Genomic DNA, 18,985 nt, shown 5'->3' with positions numbered 1-18,985 from the left:
CACTTATAGTGGGCTATCGTGAGAGACTGCAGAAATTTTTGCAAGGGAGGGCAAAATTTGTCTCTGCCCAAGAACTAGTTTTGACAAGAAATGTATAAAACTTATTGCACCTCAAATGAGTGATAGTTATCTACTTATGGTAGATAATTAATCTACTAAATTAATTTAATAAGAGTAGATTAATTTGGTACCTGTATCGTAAGCATATTTCGATAGTATCTGCAAAGTACATCTGTTCCACATCTACACGGAAGAGCCAAAGAAACTGGTACACCTGATTAATCTCGCGTAGGGCCCCCGCTAGCACGCAGAAGTGCCGCAACACCACGTGGCATGGACTCGACTAATGTCTGATGTAGTGCTGGAGGGAAATGACACCATGAATCATACAGGGCTGACCATAAATCGGTAAGAGTACGAGTGAGTGGAGAGGTCCTCTGAACAGCACTTTGCAAGGCATCCCATATATGCTCAATAATGTTCATGTGTGGGGAGTTTGATGGCCAGCGGAAGTGTTTAAACTCAGAGGAGTGTTCCTGGAGACACTCTGTAACAAGTCTGGACGTGAGGGGTGTCGCATTGTCCTACTGAAATTACCCAAGCCCGTTGGAATGCACAATGGACATGAATGGATGCAGGTGATCAGACAGGGTGCTTACGTACATGTCATCTGTCAGAGTCGTCTCTAGACGTATCAGGGGTCCCATATCACTCCAACTGCACACACCCCACACCATTACAGAGCCTGCACCAGCTTGAACAATCCCCTGCTGACATTCAGGGTCCATGGACTCCTGAGGTTGTCTCCATACCCGTACACGTCCATCCGCTCGATACAATTTGATTCAAATGGTTCAAATGGCTCTAAGCACTATGGGACTTAACATCTTAGGTCATCAGTTCCATAGACTTAGAAACTACTAACTAACCTAAAGACATCACACACATCCATGCCCGAGGCAGGATTCGAACCTGCGACCGTAGCAGCAGCGCGGTTCTGGACTGAAGTGCTTAGAACCGCTCGGCCACAGCGGCTGGAAATACAATTTGAAACGAGACTCGTCCAACCAGGCAACATGTTTACAGTCATGAACAGTCCAGTGTCGGTGTTGACGGGCCCAGGCGAGGCGTAAAGCATTGCGTCGCGCAGTGATCAAGGGTACACTAGTGGGCCTTCGGTTCCGAAAGCCCATATCAATGACGTTCGCACGCTGACACTTGTTAATGCCTCAGCAATTTGCGGAAGGGTAGCACTTCTGTCGCGTTGAACGATGCTCTTTCCGTCGTTCATATTCCTGATATTCACGGTACACTCGAGAAATTGTCGTACGGGAAAATCCCCATTGCATCGCTACCTCGGGGACGCTGTGTCCCACCGCCTTTGTGCCGACTATAACACCACTTTTAAACTCACTTAAATCTTGATAATCTGCCATAGTAGCAGCAGTAACCGATCTAACAACAGCGGCAGACACTTGTTGATTATATAGGCATTGCCGACCGCAGCACCGTATTCTGCCTTTGTACATATCTCTGCATTTGAATACGCATGTCTATACCAGTGTCTTTGGTGCTTCAGTGTACATCTACATGTACAATTCCTCAAGCTGCTTTGCGGCCTGTGGCAGAGGGTAGTCTGTACACCATTGTCACCCCTTTTCTTGTTCCAGTCGCGTATGACTCGTGGGAAGAACGATTGCCGGTAAGACTGAGTGTGGGCTTGAATCGCTCTAACGGTATCTTAATCGTCTTTTGGCGAGATATACTTAGGTCGAATCAGTATATTTGTTGGGTCTTCTAGGAACTTATACTCTCGGAACAGTAAACAAGAACTGCTCTCTTTGCAGCGTCTACCACTAGAATTCGTTGATCATTTCCATGATGCTTTCGTGTTTTCTAAATGACTTTACGCTTTCTAAATGAACCTGTAACAAAACGCATTGGTCGTCTTTGAATCTATTCTATTTTCTCTATCTGTCCAATCTTTTACGGATCCCATTCCGACGAACATTATTGAAATACTGGTATATTACTGATATGGATGCCCTCTTTTTGATTCAACATCTGCATTTACGTCCTCATTGATGAAATCCATGGGATTCAACGAGTTATCAAATAAAGCTAAAAAAAAGTCACAAAAATAATTTATTCATACTCCCATAATGTTAGGCAGGTTGAGACAAAAAATTACAAATCTGAAATAGGAGAAAAAGGCAGAACTATTGAGAAAGTCCTGCTGGATATAAACAAAAAAGGCCACATCAGTACCCTTCGCAGTGCAGAAACAGTGAATAAACTTTAAAAATTTGTTATTCGTAGTTGAAGTCATGTATAATACTATGTTTGCTTATAAAACGTCATATGTGTTCACGTTAATGGATTTATTATATTACTTTCACGATTTCTATTTTTAGTGGTGACTGGAATAACTGAAGTTGGTAAAAATGTGTTTTGGAAGCTCCATTTCTTTTGGTTGGTTAGGTAAAATGTACCTAGCCCGGGACATTTACAACTAGATCAATGTGGGAAACCTCCGAAAGTATCCTCAAATTTGGAGGTAGAATCAACTTTTAGCAGCCTAGGACTTCACAAAGGTAATCCTCGTTTCTCTAGTTGTCGCAATATTGTGCACACATGTCAACTAGAATGCAGAATCCTTATCTTTGTGACTGCATGTTGCCCTGCATCCACCCATAGACTTTATGAGGACCTCAGTCCTGGAGAGAACGTTTTTTCAGCTTAGAAGTTTCATATTTTTATCCCTCTCTTCTATCGCGGGAAATGATTTAATTTTTTCGACTGATGTGTTTGGGCTCAAGTATAGACGAACACACATACAGTGTAGCGTTGCTGTGTGCAGGAAAAGCTCTGTCAATTAAAACTGAATGCAGAATCGGCAAGCTATCATGGGTCTCCTTTTGCCACAGACAAATAGTAGACTAGAACTGTGATTCCGTTGCGCTTCAAGGGATGTCAAGCGTGGAAAGGGCGTCCGTATGGGAATTGGTGACGGATGACAGGTACGTATACTGCTGCCCTATTTATTTGTAGGGAATCTGCGACGGAATACCTGCGCCATGGTGTTAGACACGTTCCCATCTGCAGCTCGGTAAGGGCTGATCACGAAACAGAAAAAAATTGAGGATATTGTTTTGGCATGGTTCTGGGGACGTTCCTATCCATGTTGTCTGCCAGGGTGAGTGGGGCCAACGGTAAAATTCGGAGGCGGTGGTGTTATGGTGTGGTCGTGTTTTTCATGGAGGGGCCTTGCACCCTTGTTGTTATGCGTGGCACCATCACAGCACAGACCTACAATGAAGTTTTAAGCACCTTCTTGCTTCCGACTGTCGAAGAGCAATTCGGAGATGGCGATTGCATCTTTCAACACGATCGAGCACCAGTTCATAATGCACGGCCTGTGGCGGATTGTTTACACGACAATAACATTCCTGTAATGGACTGGCCTGCACAGAGTCCTAACCTGAATCATATAGAACACCTTTGGCATGTTTTGGAACGCCGACTTCGTGCCAGGCCTCACCGACCGACATCGATACGTCTCCTCAGTGCAGCACTCCGTGAAGAATGGGCTGCCATTCCCCAAGAAACCTTCCAGTACCTAACTGAACGGATGCCTGCGAGAGTGGAAGCTGCCATCAAGGCTAAGGGTGGGCCAACACCATATTTAATTCCAGCATTACCGATGGAGGGCGCCACGAATTTGTACGTCATTTTCAGCCAGGTGTCCGGATACTTTTGATCACCTAGTGAATGTGAGAACTGTGTTGTTGTGTTGGAAACTGACTTCTCTTGGCCCCCCTCTTTCCCAACTACACACACACACACACACACACACACACACACACAGTGCGGGCGGCTATGCTGGACCGAATAAAACACTGAAAGTACGCTGGAAGAAATGCGAAAAGAAGTGAGAAAGTGGTCTAGAGCTAAATTTGAAGAAAACAAAAATTCATCGTCATTCTATAAATGCCTGCCACAGAGAGGTTTCCGCGTCCGTGGGAAGAAGAGGAAGTCACTGGGTGCCACGTCAGAAAATTTGGAGAGAGAGCAGATTTTGATAGCCCTTAGAAGTAGCACGTGTGACTGTGTGCATTGTAACCGCAGTAGTTTACTTCCGAACAAAGAAAAGTGAGGCGCGGCCAGCGGTGTAGAGCGTGTTGCTGTGTTCCGGCAGGAGGGCGGCGGCACGTCCTACTCGCTGAGCGTCAACTGCAGCGTGGAGCGCGTGCTGGACTCGCGCGTGCGCACCTCCTTGCGGCTGGAGCCGACGCCGCACTACGCGCCGCCGTTCGCGCCGTCGCAGTCGCAGCCGCAGCAGGCGCGCTCCGTCACCTCCGTCAACCTGACGCTGCGCTCGCCGCGCACAGACAGCCCGCAGCCGCCCGTCGACGTGACGTCGTCGGCCGCGACGCGCGGCCGCCAGCAGCTCAGCTACTCGACGGCCAGCTGGGACCCGGCGCAGGGCTTCCAGTCGCAGCTGCGCATCTGCATCGGGCCCGGCGGCGCCGGCTCGGTGCAGGCGGCGCGCACGCGGCCCGCCCCTGCGTCCGCGGCGCCACCTCCCGCCCCTGCGCCCGTTCGCGTGCCCTCGGCGGCGCCGCCCCCTGCCGCCGCGCCGCCCTCGCCGCCCCCGTCGCCGCCTCTCGCCCCAGACACGCCGACGGACGAGGAGCTGCTACGGGCGCAGGTGCGCTCCCTCGGCGGCGACCACCTGCGACCCTACACGCAAGGTAAACTCATCCTAGCTATTACCCTCACTTAACAGCGCAGCTTCGTAGACCCTTCCGTAAAAGCTGTACAGGAGCTCTCATACGTTCAATAATATTGTGAAATCGCCAGTATATTGACCATCTGAGGGCGCGAATTGTCGTATTGTTAATATTAGTAACATTGACGAATGGTATTGATTCCCCCCAAAAAAATTTTTAATGTTACCAATATATACTGAACTGTTAGTAGAAGCATTGACAGTTTGACAGTATTCGCAATTCAGATACTGAGAGCTTTATGATCACACTACACGACGTTAGTGTGCGCTGTATATGTTTTCAGTTCGTGTTTGTAAATGTCATTCCAGGGATTCAATTTCTCGGGTAGTCATTTAATACAATACATTTTTAATAGCCCTCTGCAGCGGTAGTCATTATACACTGGTATACAAAATTTTAAGGACGAAAGTAACTTTCGCATGCCAACTAACATTGCTTGAGGAAATTTGAACCATAGATAGAAAGATCTGCTACAGTAGAGTACAGAAGGAAACTGAAAGAAATATGCAATGAACCAAACAGAAATGACACTTATTCAAAGACTAAAAACTACAGTGGCGTCTCAGTGATTTTTGATGGTCTCCTGGACATTAAAATAGTCGGAACATGGTCCTTAATAGGGTGGGAGATCACCACCGACGGCCATGCATGTTCTGCAAAGTGCTCCCTTGGTGACCATAATTTTTGTAAATATTTCTTGTGGTAGGGCGTTCCATTCCTCCAGCGGCGCAGTTAACAAAGGCTGGACGGTCGTTGGTATACGTGGACGTGCTACAATCCGTTTCCTCAACGCATCTCACAAGTACTTGATGGCGTTTTAAGTCGGGGAATGGGTAAAGCCGGTCCATTCGCCGAATATCCTCCCGTTCCAGGAGCTGCTCCACCTGCGTTCCATTAATCCAACAGTGCAATTTACAACTGTTGGATGGTAGTTAGTGCCTGTAGATGTACTGCAGTACGTCTCCCCAACGTATGCCACTCGTGCTAGATGCGTTTAAGTTGGGGGAAGAGGTAGCCCAGTCCATTCAGCGATATCCTCTCGTTCCAAGAGCTCTTCCACCTGTTCGACCGAAAAAATGAAGCCGAATGAACAGCTGCAAGGCGTGCATGGTAAAGGAATGAAGTGTCACCATAACTTTGACTGGTGAGTGGTGCCGTATTCAAAGATTTAGAGGTCAGGACGCCCATACAATATTATACCTCCCCACACAATACCTGGATCATCGAAACAATCATGTTCGGCAATGTTCGTGGGTCCATTGCCTACCCTCATATGAAGAGATTTGGGAACTCGTAATGCATCCAGGAACGTGGTAGAACATAGTCGTTTAACAGAAGTCAAAGGTGGCGGTAGTGCCTACAACAGCCCTACCTATGGTCCACTAGTCTCCCAGGACGCGAGAAGTCCATGCTTCTGAATCTCAGAGGCTGAGATGATTTGTCAGCAGGGATCTCGTGTCAGTATTTTCATTTATTATATGAGATGTTGTGCGTTTCATTGTAGTCTAGAAGATTGCAGTATTTGACTCTTCACGTTGCCTGTAATGTATGTTGATCAGCTCGTCCACGTTTGTTCCCTGTACAGCTATCTGTCAAAATTGTCACTTAAAGGGTGCAGACATCTGCAGGTGTTAATGTCCGTGTTGACCATAGGGATCTACTCTGGTTGGTTCCCCTTAATACTAACCAAGATGTAAGTAAGGGCACTCAAACTAGTCCTTGTAGAATCTCGACTTGGATTAAGCGATGTGTAAATGGTTATAACGTGAGATTCTAGTAAGTTTTCAGTGAATATCAGTGTGGAGAAGCACTAACTTATACGTCTTAATATGGCTAAAACATAGTAGCGTAGTCTTTCACTATGGAATTAATGTGTCACGACACAAGTCACATTGTACAAATACGTCGTAGGAGCAGTAGATCAGGAAATTAGATGTTTAGATCTCATCTTTTTAGTCGCAAGTAAAGCAAATGTCAGACTGCACATTAATGTTGCGAAAGTGATCATTGTTTACGAAAAATCGTGTTTATAACACATTTCTGCTTACTTTATTGGCATGCTGCGTGACCAGGGACAAGAGGTAAATCGCACTTACGTAAAGAATGTCACCGATGGTGTTTGCTTTACTGACATGGGATTGTCACAGAAGTATCGAAATTCTAAATGGCAGGTGCTTCCGCAAAGACGTGTATTAAATCCCAGTTACGAACCTCCAACATTTAAGGAATCAGTTTATTACGAGGAACTGTCTGAGATTGCGGAGTACCTTGTATGATACCAAAAATATAGAAACACAGCGAGAAACGCATGCTTAAATATAAACACAGGTGCTAGCCAAGCTTAGTGGTTGCTGCGACGTCGAGAAATAAATAAGACAGTATTCTTGAGCAACTGCGCTCAAGTTACAAGAGAACGAGTTGTCTTTAAATTTTATTTTAACAGTTATTAATACCTTCTTCAGAGGAGCTTCTATTGGTTCTCTTTTCAGTTGTGGTGTCCGCTAACGCATGTGATTGACCACTTTTAAAGTAACACAGTTTTTTAATATCACTTGCAGTCAACATTTAAATAAAGTTACCAGCAAATTTGTAAACTGTTCATTAATTAAATACACAAGTATGACAAAACGAGATATTCATGCTATATTCATTTACTGTGTAATTGTGGCGGTTACTATGTTCTGAAAAACATTTACATAATAGAACATGTAGAAAAGACGCCGTAAATCAATAAATAAAATAGATGCTGATATGTAACTTCCAGGTATGATATGTGTAGTGCAATGCTATCATCTGAGATAACGTTTGTGAAATCGCATGAAGCGATTAAATGTTAATTCTCCGTTGCGAGAGATTAACTTATGTAGGTTTAAAGATTTTGACATATTGTCGTGTAACTGGATGCGCCTCATTCATCTGAGATCGCAAATGTATTCAGATTTGAATAAAATAATATTTGAACCATCAGTTGCTTTTATTTTAACCCCAAATATCAACTGGTTTCAGTCTTGGACCATCTTCACGGATAAGGGTTAAAATGGTTTAAGCCACCACATTACATTAGTCATTAGGTAAATAATGTGTAATGCGTGCCATGAATATCAGTATACGGCACAGGACTTTTAGAAGCAAACATACGAATACTAAATGTACACAGCTCTGTACGCAGAGCCGTGTACATTTAGTACTGTAAGCAATGACTAATGTAATGTGGTGGCTTAAACGATTTTAACCCTTATCCGTGAAGATGGCCCAAGACTGAAACCGACTGATATTTGGGTTTAAAATAAAAGGAACTGATGGTTCAAATGTGCATTTTATTCATTAGTTAACAGCTGTTGACAGTCACCTTCAAGAAATGTTGTACAGATTTGCTTTAGTACTTGATGTGAATTGTTACAGACTCACAGAGAGCTGTAAGAAGCCGTCTTTCAGTTTGTCTCAAAGCCTGCCATTGCTGTTAGCAGAGCCGGCTCTCTTCAGCCACCAACGCTTAGTCCGAATTCCCCATACAGAGATTTCCCCCCTATTCGGTGCTTTAGCTGACACCCTTGCGCCCGGCTCGCCTGTAGCGGCCGCGTGACGTTTTCGTCCCGTCGACTTGCACGCAGCTCAGAAAGGAAATTCACCTTACCTTTACGAATTGTAGGCGGGCGACTACCTCGCCTTCATACACATTGCATTGCGGTGGTGTGTTTCACCACGAACGGCACGTGTGTAATGTTATCAATGCGTTGTATGCGTCGCTTGTGATCAGAACAGTGTTGTGTATAGTTGTGACTGCGTTATGTCGGAACTCGAACGTGAACAAATTGTTGTGCTCGTGTGGTGGACACTTCCGTCATTAAGGCAGCCAAAGTGTTTGGCGTATCAAGAGACACCTTATCGAAGGTTTATACCGCAACACGGAAAGCGGAAAACATCATCTGCTAAGCCACGACGGGGACGGAAGTGTGTGTGAGTGGTCGTGACAAACGGTTATTGAAGAAGACGGCGGCAAAAAATAAGAGGACAACAGTCGCAAAACTCACTGCAAGAATTGAATGTCGCACTCGCGAATCCTGCCAGTACTAAAACAATACAAGAGGATCCCATAAGCAGGGAACTGTAGGGCGAGCTGGTATTCTAAAACCACTCATCAGTGATGAAAATGCTCGTAACAGGAAAATGTGTTGCCGAAGCCACAAAGTCGGAATTATGGAGCAACGGAAGATTATCGTTTGGTCAGATGAGTCTTGTACTCTGTTTCGAATTTGCGTCGCAAAAGTGAAACATGGCGCGGATTCGGTGATGATTTGGGGAGCCGTATCGTGATATTTCATGGACCACGTGGTTAGTCTGCAAAGCCGTACTACTGCCAAGCATTATGTGACCATTCTGGCTGTTGAGGTCCGTCTCATTATACAGTGTTTGTTCCCTAATGGTGATGTTGTGTTCCAAGACGACAGCGCCCCTGTTCCAAAAGCTCCCGTCGTCCAAGACTGGTTTTATGAGAAAGAGGGTGAAATGTCGCAGCCTTCCTGGCCGTCAGTCACCACCTACCAATATTATTGACCCTTTGTGGTCTGCTTTGGGAAGAAGGATCCGTGTTTCGCTATCCACCTCTATCATCGTTAGCTGAACTTAACTGCAATTTTGTGGGAAGAATGGTATAAGATTACCTTGAAAAACATACCGGACCTGCATTTACCATTTCCGAGACGACTCGAAGCTCTTTCTTTCCTACGCCGTAATAGGCTGGGTAGTGTGTTGTGTTTTTGATATTTCCATGTTCTCGTCCATCCCTTGAACTTCTACAGGAATATCCATTTCTGGAAATTATTGTGAAGTGCATGGAAGCGGGTACTTGGAATTGTGTCACTTTTACGGTATCTTCCTGTTACATTCGCGTACGGAGCGCGGGAGAACTGACTGCAGTTAGTTCCATCCCTTCGCGTTACGTACGGGAGCGATACATGGAAGGCCGTTCTATATTCGTAGGTTATTCATTTATTAACGGTTGTCGAAACGCTGTTAAGTGGGCATTCGCAGTATAGTTGAAGCCTAGCGTCTAGCCGGCCCCAGTAGCCGAGCGGTTCTAGGCGCTACAGTCTGGAGCCGCGCGACCGCTACGTTCGCAGGTTCGAATCCTGCCTCGGGCATGGATGTGTGTGATGTCCTTAGGTTAGTTAGGTTTAAGTAGTTCTAAGTTCTAGGGGACTAACAACCTCAGATGTTAAGTTCCATAGTGCTCAGATCCATTTCAACCATTTTTGAACCTAGCGTCTACCTTCAAGCATCTGGCACCTCTGGTTAATCAGCATTTCCGTGTGACCATTCATATTGCCCCTATTTGTGTGTATTCAAGATTACCGGTTAGTCCTATCAAAGAACCGGATTCTGCCATCTGTTTGATCTGAACTGTTAATAATATCACTGGTTGTCATTGTGGTGTTCACATTTGCTGTATATGGACTATGCGGGTGAATGGTTCAGTAAATATCGCCAAATTAGGCACTACGCCCATTCGCAGCTTCTTTGAAGCCCGCTTATTAGTACTATCAGCCACCTGAAACGGAATAACAGTGGTAAAGCTAAATGGCTGACAGTAAGCCTGATGTTGAACAAAGCATTTGATCCGGCGCCATGGTTCTGAACAAAGTTGGTCAAAGGCCATCGAAAGACAAAGTAGTTCACGAAGAGTGCCATTACTTAATGCAGTATTTGACGTATTAGCGTTGACCGCTTGTTGAGGTACGTTTTCTTGCCATCCACGCAATCCTTATGCAGGATTTTGTGTGCAGTATTCGTTTATAAAGGCATCAACTGTATAGTAACGTAAGACGTTCCCAGTGTTATTGTTTTTGTTGTTGTTGTCTTCAGCCATAGGAATGCATTGATGCAGCTCTCCGTGCTCGTCAATTGTGCATAAGCCTCTTTATCTCTGCATAACCACTGCAACCTACATACGTTTGAATCTGCTTACTGTATTCATCTCTTGATCTCCCTCTACAATCTCCCCCCCCCCCCCCCCCCCGACATGTACTACTAAACTTTTTATTCAAGTAAAGCCGATTTTTTTTCCCCTCAGTCGATTCATCAAGTCTTCATTAGTTACTCGATTTGCCCATCTAATCTTCAACATTCTTCTCAGCATCACATTTTAAAAGCCTCTATTCTCTTGAGTGAACAGTTTATCGTCCACGTTTCACTATCATAAAAGGCCACACTCCAGACAAATACCTTCAAAAAAGACTTCCTAATAAGTAAATTTACATTCGATTTCAGCAGATTTCATATTTTCTTGGTATTGCTAGTCTGCATTTATATCCTCTCCTGCTTAGACGGAACGTAAACGTGTTTGCGAAGATACCTCTTATCAGAGAGCATTTGTTTTGTAGCATAAGAAAGTATGTCGCTCTCATTCGAACAACTTGTATATTATGGAAGGAAGTAATATTCGCTCCTTTCCATGAGTACAGCATAAGCTGTTTGGTAGGGTGTGTAAGATGTTCCTTATATTCAAACAAATAGAAATACTCGTACGACAGACATCTAGCTGTTCGCCTCAAAAGCTCATTTAACGACTTGCCGCTAATCTTCGGGTTTCACCCACTTAGACTAAATGCTTGCCGTGCTAAGAAAACTGCTTATTTATTCAAGCAGCTTACGTCCACTCTATCTTGCTGCTGAACCCATGAAGTAGTAAGGGGGACATTGTGTTGTTCGCAGCGCTAACCCGCAGTCGATGAAGACGGAGAGCCCTTATCTGGAACACGGTTCTTGAATTTTCACGAGTGAAATTTCCGAAGGTAATCGCTCCCACTTTTTCAGGAATTCTCCTATCGAAGTGTCAATGTATACGCTGCCAAAGTGGAAAGTTGTCGTTGTGGCATAGCGATAGGATTGACATGTTAGTGACATTTAGTTTGTTGTAGTCCGCAGTTCGTGATCTTGCGGTAGCATTCTCGCTTCTCGCGCACGGGGTCCAGGGTTCGATTCCCGGCGGAGTTAGGGATTTTCGATGCCTCGAGATGACTGGGTTTTTGTGTCCTTTATTTTCATTTCATCATCATTGACTCGCAAGTCGCCGAAGTGGCGTCAACTAAAAAGGACTTGCAATACGGTGGCCGAACTCCCCCGCATGGGGCCTCCCGGCCAACAATGCCATAGGATCATTTCATTTCAGTTTGTTGTATTGTTGCATACTTTTTTCAAAAATGTCAGTCAGGTGCCCTTTGCAACATTTGGTGAACGTAGTCGTGGTGTGTGTGTGTGTGGTTCAGATGGGTAAATTGGAATACTATCCCGTCAAAAAACCTTCGGCTTGGATGGATTTTATTGTTATTGAAAAATTAACAGATATTCGTGAAAGTTCACTTAAAAAATGGGCCCCTTCCCTCTCGGCTGAAGTCGCAAAACTGCAATCACAGTTGAAAACATAGAGAATGTATAGAATATGGTATTGGGCGATCTCTGATTACAGTTGTATGAAATAGCTGAGACCACAGGCAAGTCGGAAGAAGAGTTCAGCGCATGTAACACGAGGAAGTAACTAAGCTTTGTGCAAGATAGGTCTCACATTTTTATTGAGCGCTCACCAAAAGCAATTGCGAGCAGCGTTATTTTAAAAAGACTCCAATTGACTTTCTATGCTGATTTGTTGCTATGAATGAGACATGGGTCGACTATTTGTCACCAGAAATTAGAGTTCAACACAATAAATATTAGCCACGTTGGGACAGTGGTTTTCCGTGACTGTTTTATACTAAAGGTTTTATGTAAACACCACAATCAGTCACAGTTAACTACTATCGATTTTACAGTGTGTCCATCGAAGGAATCCTTGATTTCAAAATTACAAAATATCTCGAAAACTAAGATCGATAGACAAGTGCAACAAACGGTTTGTTTATTGTGAAAGCTGTAAGAACTTTGTACAGAAATATCGAAATAGTTCAGAAAGCTGCTAACAGATTGCGATGTAATCACAATACCTAGCGCGTACAAATATTGCGCTGCAAGCCAGAGCGATCAGTTTCACTGCTGAAACATGAAAGGACGCTGGCATACCGAAGGAAGAGGCTGAAATCATGTATTCCATTGAACAACTTGTTTCTTTTCTGGTTCTGGAATACCACAGGCTAGAACACAGTCCAACGACAACAAGGCGCAGTTTTCAAACACGACGTAATGTTCCAAAAGGACCAGATGCGAAAACCATTCGCAAGCTCTTCCTCAAATTCGCAGCGTGGCTGGTCATCTAGCGGGGAATGTTGGCCCAAGGCAAACTGTAGTTACTCCTGAAATTGTCGCCAAGGTTCTGAAACTACTAACAAAACCCAGGGAAATCCGCCCGCAGAATTTCAGTAGAGACATGTTTGAAGCGTTCCAGCAGGCAGAAAATATTAAGACAGAGCCTACCCATGTTTCGGTTCAAAATCCGAAGCTACCTGTGCGAGCTGTACGACAGGGGGCTGACTGATAATGAAGGATTGATGATGACTGCATCTGGTTCACAGATGAAACACACTTCCACCTGAACAGTATCATGAGTAAACAAAAGTCTTGATTTTGGGGTTCCGAAAATCCCTATTTTTGTGTATTCCCTCAAAGCTACTGTTTGGGCTACGGGGTGCAGCAGGGGCATTAACTTTCCCTTTTTTCACGCGAAATCGATCACTAGTGAACGTTACGTTGTAATTTTGGAACGATTTGCCGCCACACATCTAGCGTTGGATGATCGACGAGGCACTGAGTGGTTCATACAAGATGGGGCCAGACGAGATCACAGCGAACAGGTATTCTGCCTCTTGATGAGTACTTTGGGAATAGTCACTGCGTAGGCTTATTGCAATTTACTGGCGCAAGGATGGATCGGCGTCCATATTCGCCCGATCTAACTCCCTGTGACAACTTTTTGTGGGGCACATCGAGGGACACTGTCTACCGGAACCATCCTACCGCGCTGGGCGACATTGAATTGCCGATCTGTGTGACATCTGAATCCATTTCTGTTGAGATGCTGCAGGACGTGATGGCAAATGTTCCTTTGTACAATCTTCATACTGCGTGTGGTCGATATTTCAAATAGATTGCGAAGACTGTTTGCAGAGGACAAGTTTAATAATGGGCGCTAATACTGTGCAAGCTTTACAGTGTGCAGCGCCATCTGTTAGCAGTTTTTCGAACTATTTCGAAAAGGCTTCCTAAAATTCTTATGATTTTGACAATAAATATACCTACTCTTGCACTCGTCCATCGATCGTAGTTTCGGACATAGTTAATTTTGAAACCAGGGATTCCGTCGCTGAACATCCTGTATAACATTAATTTACTGGCTACGCGTTTAGAGCCACTACTGCTCATATCAGGCGGCAAGATATACAAACAATTTATTTCCTTCACTGGGAGTGTTAACTAAAGTATCGCAAGTGTTTTTGCGTTGTGTGTCTTCTGTAGCTGCAAATCGTATGTATACAATATATATGGTATATTTCTTGTCAGATAGACGTGCTGCCGTGTGAATGTTCATCAGCTCCAATATAGACCTCATGTTAAAAACACGGTGGAACGTGACTCAAAAGAGAGCTAGAGTGGTACTACAAAATGAGCACAGGAGCTCGACCTGTACACCAGCACTTCGATCTACATGCAGTAAGTCACCAGCATATTAAAGCTGGTAAACACTTACACGGCAGCACGCCATTTTGACAGATATGTACCACGATTTTTTTTTCTTTGTAGGAAGGCGTACATAGTGGAGCTCACAAAGAATTTGCAAGTCAACAAACCAGCGATAATCTACTTAATTGTGTTAGTAAAGTAGAATCGGAATGTGTATGGCGACAGGTGAATAGGACAAACACCATAGACACTAGCCGTTCTGCGGTAAAGCTAATTTCAGCGGTTTCTGTTTGCCATTATTAAAATAAAATAGATAACGGGGAAGTATCGAAAATCCACCAGCAAGTACAGCAGACTTAAGTCTCTAACTCTTCAAATGCTACTGCTCCAAAGTTTCGTTTAAAATTACATCAGTGATTTGTTTCCTTCTTTTTTTGTTTTTTGTAAGTAAATGGGGCTTCCTGATTGTAATGAATTATTATATAAATTTATGTTACAAATGTAGGACGTTGTTTCCAAACAGTTATGTGCTTCCGTTACTTAAAATATTGCTTTATATTTATCCAAACCATCTAAACGTATCTGTATGTGATACGTAGTTTTCCTTCATTTGTGATAAAAGTAAACAGACGAAAAAAAATTGTGCGTGCCGTACGTTAGGCTTGCCAACCTAACTGCCTGGTCAGAAGTCGGAGAGCGACATAAGTACCGTGGAAAAAAAGAAAGAAAGAAAGAGGGGGGAGGGGGTGGTTGGAAGTTAACGCTTCATCCGCAGAAGTAATCCTTGTCCAAAGATAAAACTTAACCATGGAACTGACCGTCTGTCAAAAATAAAACTATCCATTGACTCTGTAGAGCTACTCCACTACAGTACTAAGTTTCAGGTTCAAATGGCTCTGAGCACTATGGGACTTATCATCTATGGTCATCAGTCCCCTAGAACTTAAAACTACTTAAACCTAACTAGCCTAAGGATATCACACAACACCCAGTCATCACGTGGCAGAGAAAATCCCTGACCCTGCCGGGAATCGAAACCGGCAACCCGGGCGTGGGAAGCGAGAACGCTACCGCACGACCACGAGCTGCGGACCACTAAGTTTCAGAACTTCAGCTCTTTTGTTAATATTTTCCTCGTGTATATATATTTCTATGGTTTCAGTATATAGGCGTGGATAACAGTTGGTCATTGTAGGTAAAATTTTGCCTTGGGAAAACTTCACTTCGTGGTTTCCTGGCTGAAAATCATACTCTGATACAGCTGACCTTTCTTTGCCAGAGATTTTTGTGTTCCTTCAGCCGCGTTTTCACGCCTTTCTTTGTAGTTCCAATGTAGATATTATCGAACCTACATGGAATTATGCGCTGGCGTGGAAAACTTAACGACGAGAGTAACTGTCGCAAGATGGCTCAAATGGTTCAAATGGCTCTGAGCACTATGGGACTCAACTGCTGAGGTCATTAGTCCCCTAGAACTTAGAACTAGTTAAACCCAACTAACCTAAGGACATCACAAATATCCATGCCCGAGGCAGGATTCGAACCTGCGACCGTAGCGGTCTTGCGGTTCCAGACTGCAGCGCCTTTAACCGCACGGCCACTTCGGCCGGCACTGTCGCAAGATGTCACTACCAAGTACCATAGCACATTTCAAAATGTGGGACATGATTGTTAATAAGGTGTGTAATCACCACGGATGGCAATGCACACTTTGCAACGAGCTCCCGTGCTGGTCACAAGTTTGGTGTAGAGTTCTTGTGATAGGGCGTTCCGTTTCTCCACCAGCACGGTTGACAACTGGCGGGTGGTCGTTGGTGCATGAGGACGTGATCATTGCTTCTCTCCAATGCATGCCACGCCGATGGTATTTAAGTCTGGGGAACGTGCAGGCCAGACCATTCGCCAAATATTCTCTTGTTCCAAGAGCTCGTTTGCCTGCACTGTTCGATGCGGTCGCGCGTTGCCATCCATAAAAATGTTGTTACTGTCAAACGGTTCAAATGGCTCTGAGCACTATGGTACTTAACATCTGAGGTCATCAGTCCCCTAGGACTTAGAACTACTTAAACCTAATCAACCTAAGGACATCACACACATCCATGCCCGAGGCAGGATTCGAATCTGCGACCGTAGTGGTCGCGCGGTTCCAGACTGAAGCGCCTAGAACCGCTCGGCCACACCGGCCGGCAGTTACTGTCGAACGCACCCCTGAAAAGTGTGCAGTGTCGCAACAACGTTTGCCGGTGAGTATCATTTTGAAAGATTCGGAGGCCAGTACGGCCATGCAACGTTATGCCTCCCCACACCATAACGCCTAGGCCGCCAAAACGATCGTGTTCCGTAATGTCCCAGGGCGCATTACGTTATATCATGTGACGAGAGTTTGGAACACGTAATCTTGTGATAGGACCACGCGATTACTGCCTGGTGACACATAGTTTATCAGAATCGCCCAAACAGTTCTAAAGATATTAATTTTTAAAACTGGTTCAAATGGCTCTGAGCACTATGGGACTCAACTTCTGAGGTCATTAGTCCCCTAGAACTTAGAACTGGTTAAACCTAACTAAGCTAAGGACATCACAAACATCCATGCCCGAGGCAGGATTCGAACCTGCGACCGTAGCGGTCTTGCGGTGCCAGACTGCAGCGCATTTAACCGCACGGCCACTTCGGCCGGCTTTAAAACTGGTATTATTTGCATAACTTAGATATCTGTAACTCAAAATTACTGGCGTGGTTGAAAGCGTGTTTATGCCCACGCACTCGTCTTATTTCTTTGTTTCTGTATTTTATAGATATTTTGGGTTTGTGTGTTCCTCGTTTCGTAACTAACGTAGCGTCTTATTTCTGCCATGGTGGCTAGCCGATTCACACTTCTCGCCAACGGTCGAGCGCCGCCGGGTTTTTCCATATCGCGTTCCTGACCTGCTATCCTTCTGCAACTGGGGTATTTCTCGTACTATTGTGTCCACCAGAATGAATGATGTCGAGGGTTCATCTAAGTGACTCAGTCCTGCCGCCATCTACTGGAGAATGCAGCGACTCTCGCGAGATCCGGTACTGGCAAGGGAAACTCACCATCGCAACCCCCCCCCTCCTCCTCAGATTTAGTTGCAAGATGGCCCGTCAAAAACTAAACATAGATCAAACCTTAAAACAAGAAGGTGTACTGAACTGTGAAAAAAGAAACAAAATAGAAATAGTGAACGGTCCGAGCACAGGATGTGCAACATCGTGCGACTTGCAAGAACCACGCCGGCTTGGTTGTTGTGGTCACATTGTTGGACTGCAAAGCGGGTGATCCATGTTTAAACCTCCATCGTAACGCACTTTTTTTTTGTCCGTCCGTACAGTGATGTGTGTCTCCTGTAGTCTTGGCAATTGTCATAATGTACATTGGTTCTAGAACATGAGTCATGTGGTAAGAGTATATTACCGTAGCAAGTAAATGTGATGAATAGTGAGAGCAGGCGAGATGCCTCATAAATCTCTTACAGAAACGAATACAAGAAGTAGACGGGTGCGAACTATGTTACAACGAAGGAATTCAAGAGTTGGAGGTCCCTTCGCTACTCGTCGCTGTTGCAAACAGACGTTACACCACGATGTATACACAAATTTGAATACGGCGAACAGACACGTCAGTGACCGGACAGCTCACAATTTTGTGGGGAAAAAAAAGTGAGACATGGGGGATCTCCTCCTTTACAGTCCGACATCGTGACCACATGACCACGATGCCGCGGTCATTCAGTGTCGCTCAATATTGCACTTGTTAATTTTGGACAGTTCGCTGTTTCTATTTTGCTTCTTTTTTCCACAGTTCAGTACAACTTCTTCCTGTTTTCATGCATGATCTGCGTCCAGTTTCTGACGGCCTATCCAATGGGCCATTTACCACTAAATGTGAGGGGGGCACGATGGGGAGTTTCTCTCGTGAGAGCAGCCTAGCACGGCCAATACGCGGCCTCAGCTGTCAAATACATCGCGCGTTCAGACGCACTTCCTTTCTCCATCACACATAACGCAAGCGCACAACCGTGTCTGCCTTTTTTTCCTTTTTTTTTTTTTTTTTAAATTCTGGCATTTAACTTTATCTGTCACGTCATAACCTTAATCTTACTTTCCTTTCTTACTTAATCACGCATTAGTCTCCGAAGAGAAGTTCGAAGTGACGATTCGGTTGTCAAGAAATTATAACTGCATTAACTGGCGATTATGTGCGACCTGAGACTGTCCAGAGTAGGGTTGAGCGGCGTGGTGGCGGAGTTCACGGCCGGCGCTTCGCGGGGGCGGCGCCCTTGGCGGCCGGCGGTTATTTGCGTTTACGCATTGTTGGACAGCTCGCACCTGCCGACATTTGGTATCGCGCGACGCCAACCAAAACACTAATTACGTAAAAATAGAGCGCTCCCGCATCTGTCTCACCTGACGACGTCCCGCGGGTGGCCTCTTGGAAGGCGGAGGCGACAGCGGAGGCGGCGACGACCACCATCCGAGCGTGGAGGTGCCTGTTGACGCGGACGGCCTGCAACTACGTAGGGCGATACGAGTTCGCCTGGTACGCAAAAACCGAACAACAT

General features: G+C 45.0%; 1 protein-coding gene across 1 annotated transcript in view; it reads left to right on the top strand.

The window, feature by feature from the left end:
• Nucleotides 1–18,985, top strand: part of LOC124593865 (TGF-beta-activated kinase 1 and MAP3K7-binding protein 3) — a 488,317-nt gene that overhangs the window by 243,510 nt on the left and 225,822 nt on the right. The window contains exon 4 of the mRNA XM_047132213.1: nucleotides 4,199–4,754. Within this exon, the coding sequence (XP_046988169.1) occupies nucleotides 4,199–4,754 (556 nt within the window). The remainder of the gene's footprint in view (nucleotides 1–4,198; nucleotides 4,755–18,985) is intronic.

This window comes from Schistocerca americana, chromosome 2, assembly GCF_021461395.2.
Source record: "Schistocerca americana isolate TAMUIC-IGC-003095 chromosome 2, iqSchAmer2.1, whole genome shotgun sequence".
Taxonomy (NCBI): Eukaryota; Metazoa; Arthropoda; class Insecta; order Orthoptera; family Acrididae; genus Schistocerca; species Schistocerca americana.
The sequence above is the reverse complement of the archived record's forward strand: the minus strand, read 5'-3'. Positions and strand labels throughout refer to the sequence as shown.